The sequence below is a fragment of the Drosophila subobscura genome, chromosome U, assembly GCF_008121235.1.
Source record: "Drosophila subobscura isolate 14011-0131.10 chromosome U, UCBerk_Dsub_1.0, whole genome shotgun sequence".
Taxonomy (NCBI): Eukaryota; Metazoa; Arthropoda; class Insecta; order Diptera; family Drosophilidae; genus Drosophila; species Drosophila subobscura.
This window is the reverse complement of record NC_048534.1, coordinates 1536238-1546855: the sequence shown is the minus strand read 5'-3', so window position 1 is coordinate 1546855 and position 10618 is coordinate 1536238. Positions and strand designations below refer to the sequence as shown.

Genomic DNA, 10618 nt, shown 5'->3' with positions numbered 1-10618 from the left:
TTTACAGAGAGATGGATTGCCAGTTGGGTATTTTCTAGTGCAGGAGTGTGCCCGTTTTGATGAATGCGCCACCTGGTATACACACATATGTACATATATACGTCATGACAAATCGAAATGGATACAAGATCGATTGGTGTTTATTAATGGGGAAAGTTTTTTGAGAGAAGACCTCAATTTCCCTTTGCTGCTATTAATGAGTCACAGTCACTAAATTTTTACCATGAGAAAAATCACTCACAGAGGCCCACAAATAACCACATAGTCGACTCATCTCTGGGAATTTTCCACTATATATGTATGTACATATGCCGATACAATACACTTGCAGTCATGTAGAGTCATGCACTTAGCATTGAGTTTTGCCTATCAAATGCGTCCACTGGCGTCATTGATAAGCACCACTATGTGGCAATGAGGCTGCAACTTCTTTCAGCCACTGTTTAAAATCAATTTCATCAACTCTATCAAAGTGCAAAAGTCATGACAGACAAGCAACAACCAACTAACAACAACTCTCAAGAGTCATAATCATGCGAATGGTTAAGTTAATGCCGTCTCCAATATCAAATTGCACAAGAAAAAAGCAGCCAAAAGCAGCAAAAATATGAAAAGAAACGAGAAGGGACATGTGAGACGCTTCTTACGCGTCACAACTTTTATACCCGGCACTCAGTACTACATCTGCACCTTAGCGGTTATTTGTCAAATTTTACATTTTTACTTCATCTGTCATCTATGTACATCAACAACACTACTCACGCCAACACGCTTCTTTAGCTCGCCACCCTCCCCTAGAGACACACACTGCAGAGTCAGGGCAGAGACGCGGCAGAGGAAGAGGCAGAGACGTGTCAGGGGCAGTGGCCACAAACTGCGCGAAGCAGAGTGTGAATGAGAGAATGTGTAAAAAACAAATATAAGCTGCGGGACGGGTTGGTTTGGCCACTGCAAATTAATTTCTTCATTGTGGCTATAATAATGATCCAATCGGATACCAATTTGGTGATCTGATAGATATGGTCATTCCCTACGGAATGGCGTTTTAAGTTTTTTCTTATCTTCAAAATTGTTTGGGAGGTTTTGCGGGGGCGGAAGGGGGCATGGCTCATTTTTGAAATACACTTGAAACAGTGTGAGCATACAGAAGTCTGGATGCAAAATTTGGTGGCTCTAGCTTTTATACTCTTTGAGATCCAGGCGCTCAACAAGACGGACGGACAGACAGACATGGCTCAATCGACTCGGCTATTGATGCTGATCAAGAATATATATACCTTATGGGGTACAACCGTTATTCGCACAAATACAATATACCCTATTTACTCTTCGAGTACCGGGTATAAAAATAAACACAAACAGAGTTCATAATTTTATGGCCATGTCATTATTGGGAATTGCTTTCGGGTTTGAATGGAATTTTTTGTTGTTGCGTGAATTTGAGCTTTTGTGTGCGGTCTGAGTTTAAGTGATTTGACACCTCGCAAACGTACCAATGGCTTGGCTTATGCTTTGTCATTTTTATCACCCAAAAAATGAAGAAAAACTATATACAAAAGATAATATTCTACTGCAGTGGTTAGTTTTTATGTTTGAAGGAGGAATTATGTATTTTTTTGTTGCAAGAGAATTTTTTTTTTCGGTTATCTGCATTCTAGTTCAATGCATCAGGGATGGGGTGCACATTATTCATATGCATATCAGCGTAGTGATATTTTAAATAAGGTTGAAGCCGATGCTTCAGGTCCGAGAATTGTGAGTCGTATTTGTGGACAATACACAGATAACACTACCATACAACATTTTTCCGATTCACACCAAACCAATTTGATAACATTTTTGTTTATTCTGGCTATAATAATGATTTAATCGGATCCCAATTCGGTGATCTGATAGATATGAAAATTCCCTACGGTCATTCTTTTATCTTAAAAATTATGGCTGTGGGAGATTTTCGCACTTTACGGGGGCGGAAGGGGGCGTGGAAAAATTTCGAAATACGCTTGTATCAGTGTGCGAATACAAAAGTCTGGATGCTAAGCTTGCTTGTCCTTTCTCTGATGGTTTCTGAGTACTAGGCGCTCATAAGGACGGAGAGACGGACGGACAGACATACATTGCTAAATGGACTCGGCTATTGATGCTGATAAAGAACATATATCCTTTATGGGGTCGAAAACGTTTCCTTCTGTGTGTTACATACATCAAATTTTGTGCACAAATATAATATACCATATTTCATCTTGGAGTACCGGGTATAATAAAAACTTTAAACAATAAAACTATAGGCTGATAATTTCCTTGTTACCTCTGACCGCTTTTAATGGGTACACAAATGTTTTATAACATAATTTCGAAATGGTCAAATTAAATAACGAGTTATAAAACACCTTCAATGACCATTATTTATAACTAATCTCTGTCTAATTTCTATAAATTCCCATAAAATTCGCCCACTCTTCAAGTTTAGTTTTGTTATCAAAGTAGCATGGAAAAATTCATTTCCATAGCATCATCCATATAAAACAACAAAAATGTATGTTACAAAATTAATGGTTTAACTTTTGAACTTGCAATATGACGAAATTCAATCCATTAAATGAACGATCAAGTCACAAGTCACCGAAAGTGGAGTCTCTGCATAAACTGAGTTCCAGCTCCATTGAATCCATCGGATCGCATACAGCTGCTAGAGTGGATTTGAATAGGGAGGTCTTCAAGACGCTGATGTTTTCGGAGATTCAGTACCGCATGGATATGGTCTCGCATGAGATTCGGTTAATGAGAAACACCTTGGAGAACTATAGACACCACATGGCACAAATAAACGAAGACATAGCTGATATATATTTGAGCATGTATCAGATCTACATACGATTTGAAAAGGACGATAGAAGGAGGTATAAATCAAGCAAGAAGGAACGCGTGAGACTTACAGAGAAGGTAGAGGAAGCCTCAGAAGTCCCAGTAAAAGCCTCAGATATGCACGTAGAAACCTCAGAAATCCCAGCAGAATTGCAGCCACAGTGGGAGGATCCATCGAAACCCTCAACATCTGTCAATTCTCGTCATCAAGGTCGACAATCTGAGTCTGTGGAGGTGCTAATCAAACATTCGCCATGCGAAACGCAGATGGAGAGTCATGCAAAACGACAGTTCCTTAAAAATATGCTCTTGCACAAGAAATCGGAAGTTACCATCCATCTAAATCGACATAATGTATACTTCCCAGAGCTGCTTAGAGTGCTAAATGACATCAAAGAACTAGAAGAGACCACCACTTCCATATTATCATCAGACTTCATCTATCAACTTCAATAGAAAAAAAGTCACACAAATACAGTTCAAAGTGAGATTGCCTCCCACAGCTAACCGTAATATTTTTTTTTGCTTCTCACTTTGGTTTAGTTCGTTTCAATTTCTCTGTAAACAAAACAAAGTGCAAATTTATGTGGTAAACCACTTGAAAAAGGAACCTTTTTTGCGAAAGAGAAGCACCAGCAGGAGGAATGCAAAGCTTTGATTGTTACTTGAAATGTATCTGCAGGTGTAGCTGTATCTGTTCTGTAGCCCCAGGCGCTCCCACTCAATTTGAATCTGAATACGTAGCTCTATTGTGTTGTGTGAATGAATGTAAATGTGTGGCAAAGTGGCAAGTCGGATGGCCTCTTCCATTCCATTAGCATCAAGTATAAAACATTTTTAAAGTCGATATTTGCATTTGGTTTGCGCACTATCATAGGATTTGGATCAGGTTAAAATATTGAAAAAAAAAATATTCCACCTCTATGTGTTGAGATCCTGCCACAGTTATGTTTATGGCTGTTTATTCATCCAACCATTTCTTTGTGTAGATTTTAAGCCCTAATCGTGGTTAATGCGTTGATGACGCACACACACAATCCGTTGGTACTAAAAACAAACACTTTTTAATTGATTGCGTGGCAAAGGTTTCTTGATGCCAAACGAGATTAATTGATCAAATGGACTCGCCTGACTTTCTCTGATGTCACAGACAATTTAAAATTCTCCGTCTATTGGCCCCCATTGTGTGCTATCTTTTTTTTGTTGTTGCTTGGAAGTTGTGTGTGCACTCAAAATAATAGACCAGAGCAAAATAGCACACAGATCCGAGCGAGCACAACTACGACAACGAATGGTTGGTGTAGGGTGGAGGAGCAGTTTGTGTTTGTGAATCTCTCTCTCTCTCTCTCTGACTGCAGTCATCTCTCTGTTGTCTGTGCTCAGTGTAATGGGCAGCGTTTACTCAATTTTTATTACGTAAAAAACGTACATATTTCTTTTATGGCCCGTAGGTTATTTGTCTGTGTGTGTTTTGTTGCAGAGAAAGAATTCCTGAAAGAAAGATATATATCCGTGACACAATAAACGAAGTTCGTTTCCTGAGTGACCATTTTACTGCGAGGCCTTTCTTTTTCACCAGTCGAGTTGTAGCATCCCTTCTAAGTAAATATTCGCACACAAATATGAAGAAGTATTCCAGTATGATGGGGGGCTTTGCTTTTAATTGCTTTCAAGTAAACATAGAATGGCAGCTGCCCCCGCTTTATGCACAAAATGGGAACATAAATATAATTGCCTGGTTGGTTAGGGTTTCTGGTAGGGTTCTGTGGGGTTTGTGGGTTTTGACTTTAACATTTTAAACCCAAGACTTTTGTGCGTGTGTTGCCTTTGCTTGGCAGTTTACATATTTGCTACTCACTCCACATCTCCGCTCTACTCGTATTGTTGATTTGCCTTTTACACTCTTTAGCAGGTTTTTTGCATAGCCAAAAAACCCAAACTTTTGCGCTCTAGAGTTGTCATATTTCCGTAAAACCCCGCACACAGTGTGAATGATTTTCTGTTGTTTTTCTAAGTGTGTACATTGAAGGCAAAGCCGTCCAAGGCTAAAGCTGACCAGTGGCAGCTGCATTAGGCCATAACTTTGATAAAAAGTAAACAGTTAACATTTTATGGTGTATACCCCTGCCCCGCCGCAACATTCGACGACTGTTTTAAATAATTATTTAACATTTTACATTGTTAAGCTCGCTCGCGTTTCTCCCTTCTGTCATTGCTGGCGTGCATAGGGTTGGAGAGAGGGGTGCGGGGCAGAGACAGCGTTTGTTTGTTGTAAAGATTTGCGCGATTTGCATTTGTGCCAAAACGATTCATGAATGATTCATGTGTTCGCCAGACCAGACGCAGATGTTGACAATATTCCCCCCAAAACCATTCCACGCAGGACTCTTGGATTCGATTTGTACAATTGTCGGGGAGGGGCACGTGCCGTGGATAGGCATTGATAAAATGCTTTGAAGTGTGCGCAAATTTTTTTGTATAATTCATATAAATTAAAACACAAACTAAGCAGGTCGGGCTAAAAATATCCTAAAAACCATACAACAAAATTCTCAGAATAAAAGCAATGCCCTACCTAAAGAGAAAATCCAATGAACCGCCGCCTCAGTCTCTGGCTGTGACCACGGAATCTATACGTGTGGGACGAATGCGTGCCCCCAACATCATAGATCATGGCATGCGGCCCAAGTTGTCAAAGCTGCCCAGCGGACAGGATATTAATAGAACTCGATATCGGTTGTCGGAGCATGAGAAGGCCATGTGGGTGACCACCGACACGGAGGTAATTGGTGTGGAAAAGAAATACATGCAACAAATGGGCAAGGATTTGGATAATTATTTCAATCCCAAGTTAACCGATAATGGGAAAGATCTTCAAAAAGCTGAGCCAACAAATAAGGATAAGGATAACGATAAAAAATTATTTAAAGCGCCGAAACTTGCCACAATACAGGAAGAAGCACTAGAGGAAAACATTGATTGCTTTGGGTTGCTGAAGCCTTCAGAGTTCATCAATACTGTGGAGTTGCAGAGTGGTGCCAAAACCGCAAATGCTCTCAGAAAGAGCCTGCAATGGCTGCAGGAAGCCACAAGACCTGGCACGGTTCAGACCATTGATAATGTCAGAGACTTACATCGCTCAGCAACTCGCGTATGTGGCACATCCACATATAGAACCAAGAAAGAAATTGGTGTTCTCAGCAAAAAGAAAATGCAATTGAATCCCAAGGCGCAATTAATTAAGGAAAAAGCTGAACGCATGGAGGCAGTTATGAATGAAATAAAAATGTATCAGGACAAAAAAAATGACTATAAAAATACCGAAAAAGATGCCAATAATAATCCAGAAAAATATTTCCAACTGGAACAAGATCATAGCTCAAACAAAGATCACAGCTACATTGGAGCCATAGAAGATTTATATGAAATGACTAGCAACATGGAAGTGCCTCAGAACAGCGATATTGCCTTGCAGGAATTTGAACAAAATGAGCGAAATTGTATGAGCAGAATTGTAATCAACTCCCAAAGCTTAAATTCTAGTGATAAAAACAACAATTCAATTGAAGATTGTTCAGTTATATATAAAAATGATAATATTTTGCAGAATACAGATTCCACAACGACTCAATCGGAAAACTATTTTGGCCTGGGGAATAAGAAACACAGTAGGAAGCATGAGCAGAGCCGTTCAAAGGTAAATTCTTGTTCTACAAGTTAAAATTTATTCCAACAGTTAAATTCTTTGCTCCTCAGTACAACGAAATTCCGAAAATATACACAGGCTACTCGGTGACTAACGTGAAGCAGGCAAATCAGCAGCATGCTAGATATCAATCACTATCTAAGTCCAAAAAAGCACAGCCCAAAGATTTGAACATGAACAAATATTTAAAGCCTTTTAAATCCATGAAAAACATTCAGGCCATCTCCTTGGACACTCTCACCAAAGCTAAAGACAATGTTCAGCAGATCAAAGCTTCGTTTCAGTTGCCAAAGCTCTCCAAATGCAATGGGAAATACAATTCTCTAACGATATTCCATTCAAAAAGCACTGTCCAATATTTGGTGTGCGCTCCAACCTTATGCCTGACTGCCATTTTTTTTTTGTCATTGGTGCTCTTTGTACGCTTTGTATTTGTGAAACCAGCACCAACATTTTGGGAGCGCTTACTGAAATACCTTATCAAAAAGTTGAGGCATATTTATATTTGATGCAATATATTTTGTTTTATTTCAAACATCTGACAGCTTTAAGCAAGCCTTTACCCAACAGTCTCTAAGCTTTATGGCGTCAATTCTCAACCAAAATCATATCCCATAAATCGCCGAAATGTAAGTTATATATTTTTTCAATTTTTGAATATTAATTTAAATGTTTATCCATGGCTGAAGCTTACTTTGCTATACTCCGCCGACGATTGCCACCTAATCGTATGCTAACAAACGAAACCATGAGACCCGAGACGCTCACTTTTCGCGCCAAAGTTCCAGAAAATGCAGTGAAACAACCTGAGGGCAAGGGAAAATACGAAAAGCCAATTCCTGAAGAAACTGAAGTGCTGACAACTCATGGCAGATCCACGGAGTCAAAACCATCTAAAATCTCTGGAAAAAAAGAAGTGCTGCCGACCTGTAACAGATCTACGATGAAAAACACAAATGAGAACAGTCCCAGCGGCTCCAAAGCTGCCAGCGAAGCAGGTTTAAATGTAATTTAAATATATTTTTCTCGTAAATGCTAATACAATCTTTTGATTGCGATTTTTTTCATCCACAGGCCAAGCCAAATTCACAGCTCCTGCTGGTAAGTTTACCAGCACCCGAAACAGGAGAAGCGCTGCACAGCAAATTGTTAGACCCTGATTCGATTCGAGCATTCAAAGGCAAAAAACTTCTGCATAAAAAATGCAAATCAAAGCATAGAGGTTCTTATGTTCACGGCTTAACCTTAAAGGACAAGTTAATGTCCGCATTGGGTGCTGTTTTATTCATTATATTCATTCTATTTATGACTCAATGGACACCAAGACCACTAACTTCACACTTTGGGTAGTCAGCTTTCGAATGTTTATTCAATTATTATAGAAAATATTGATTTATATTTTATATTTAGTTTATATTTTTATATGCTTATATATTTAGTAACCTTTTTCCCTTTTCCCTGAATGGTTTGCCACGTCTTTTACTTCTCCAAATGGAGATGAAGATGGAGCGGACTGGTGGCTGCCAATCGCGCTAGTCAACGTCAGCAAATGCAAATTTAATGGTCTATGAAAAGGTAGACCAGGCAAATGCTTTTAACCACATCCGTTGCTATTAGCAGTGCTTGGAAAGATGGAGAGAAGGGAGTGGCAGGGGCAAAAATTTTTGAATAAAAATGGAAATAACACTGAAAAATCAATGCGCATTAGTGGTCGGTGTTTATTTCATCTTATTCTGCTAGCGAGAGAAATTGGCAGCAGAGCAGTTCCAATTTTCGCTGAATTTTACATTAGCTCCAGGGAATAGCCGGAACTGTGGCACATTTGTGCAGAAAAATCAATTGCTTGGCTCTAAGATATTGCCACTAAAAATCTGTGACCCAGTGAAGATTATAATTCCATCAAATATTTTAGATTTTTGTGATTATTTTTGAGTTACAGCTACAAAGATACTCGTTTACTGTGGTGTTGCTGTTTCGACTAACATTTGTCCCGTAGACAAATATGAGCTATGGACCCAACAGCCTCCCCCCATTGCAACAATACTGATTGAGGAGAGGAGGCCGTGAGAAGAGCGGGCGCTTGGGAATGTCCTGTGTGCAATTGGGGTGGATTTGTTTGTGTCGATCTTCTCTCTTTCTCTTGTGGCATTTCCTGCCGTGTCCTGTCCTGTCCTGTCATTCGTGCATGCAATCCAAAACACTCACATACACACGAACTCATCCGAGAGGCAATGCATTCAAGTGCAAATTAAGCTTGACAAGCAAAAATTAAACTGTGTATCTGAGGGACGTGTGTGTTTGCGAGTGTGTCTCTGTATCTCTATAAATATACATGTTTCCGCGCGTGAATATGTATTGCGGAATGATGTGTGTCCCCTCTAGTCTAGCTTCTTTGCCAAAATATAATTTCTTCAATGTTCAGTTCATTAAACAGAGTAAACCAACTTGGGAAAGCAATGATTAGAACTAAGAGTGAGCTGTAGATGCAGAGCTAGGGAATGAGGCGAGAGAATAAGAGAGAGAAGAGAGATAGCGAGAGAGAGGTACGTAGACAGTGAGTGCACATAAGTATGCAAATACGAAATGGAACTGAAAATATAATCAAACTTCCCCCTGGGCAATGGGAACTGTATTATCCCAGACATGGTAATGCATTGCCACTTGCTTTGATCGCGTTCATCGCCTTCCCGATCTCAAATCGGGGGAACTGAAGCAATGCCACAGCTAGAGGTGACTGGCAGGTAGGCATAAAATGCTGGGGGGTGGTTCCCCCGCGAAATAATAGCCACATGGACTTTCGGGCCAACAATGGAGCGGATGACGTATGAAACTCGGGTTGGGATGTCAACTCAAACGTCGGTGGAGAGCGTGACTGCTATGGATGTCGGTTGTAACGTGACTGGCACACAACAACCAACTCACTCCAGGCTGATCCGTACAGATGACGTCGTCTTTAAAGACTCGGATCTGCAAAGTGTGGTATCCATTAGCCACTTCTCCGCTTGCCGCAACCAGGCACCAGCTCCCTGCGTAAGGCTAAAGCGCAATACAAGGGTGCCCTTAAAATCCAGAGCCGGCTCTGAGGCAAGGCGGACCTCTCCCAGGAGGAGAAGGGCAAGCTAACCTGGGCAGAGCAAAAGGTTTTGGAAGGACGCCGGCACTATGCTCCAAATGAGGGCATTCAAAGGCGAACACGCCAACAAGGTGGAGGAGAGGATGGCAACTAAGACGCAACGTTCCGCTGAGAGTTCCGTTTGAGACACTCCTGACTGGAAGGTTCTGCACATTGGAGCCACATGGGAGCCCTCAACTCAAGGAAGGGGCCAATGTGCGATCCTCCAGATCAACAAGGAGGCGAAGGACCTCCTATACCCTAAAAAAACGCCAAAAAAACGATAAAGACGAACACACCCTGATGGCAGTCGAGGTGGAGAAGGATCGAGGTCTGGACTCCATCGTGGAGACCGCCTAGCGCCTGGCGTTGAACGACTACTCGGAAGACGAAGAGGGCGGACATCTCACGATAGTGGGCAACCCGCCGAGAGTAGTTGAGCCGGCCACACATGACGATGAGGGTGTTGCAGCTCAATAAAAAACACTCCGCAGGTAGTAGTCTATAGAGACCCCCGGAATACCAGCTCGCGAGTCCAGGCTCAGTTAAATCCTTGGAGGATATGGAGTAGTCCCTAGAGATCCTTTCGAGGAACTACTGGGGGCCTACCGTGCATCATTCCCACCCTCGAGAATAAAGAGAAACACCAACCCACTCTGGTGGAACCCAAAGAATAGCCTGAAGGAATTCATCAAGCTCGCTGAGATTATCGACGAAGAATACAAAACCCTGATGTTGAAAAGCACCAGGACCTAGCAACTGAGGTAAAACAACCCCCACGGATCTTATGGAGAATTCATTAGCATGTTTAAGCACAGGCAATATTCCAATCCAATGGAGATCCTCTTGAGTTTTCTTCCTCCAAAAGGTGGGAAAGTGCAGCCATATAAACCCCATATGGGTAGGATAGACTGAAGGGGTGTGGGACTGATGTC

At 41.2% G+C, this 10618-nt stretch overlaps 1 protein-coding gene across 1 annotated transcript; it reads left to right on the top strand.

The window, feature by feature from the left end:
* Window positions 1–5369: 5369 nt before the first annotated feature.
* LOC117900531 lies at window positions 5370–7959 on the top strand. Its single transcript, XM_034810931.1, has 4 exons — window positions 5370–6562; window positions 6622–7200; window positions 7261–7577; window positions 7646–7959. The coding sequence occupies exons 1-2, from the start codon at window positions 5432–5434 to the stop codon at window positions 7078–7080; spliced, it is 1590 nt and encodes a 529-aa protein (XP_034666822.1). The 5' UTR covers window positions 5370–5431; the 3' UTR covers window positions 7081–7200; window positions 7261–7577; window positions 7646–7959.
* Window positions 7960–10618: the final 2659 nt, after the last annotated feature.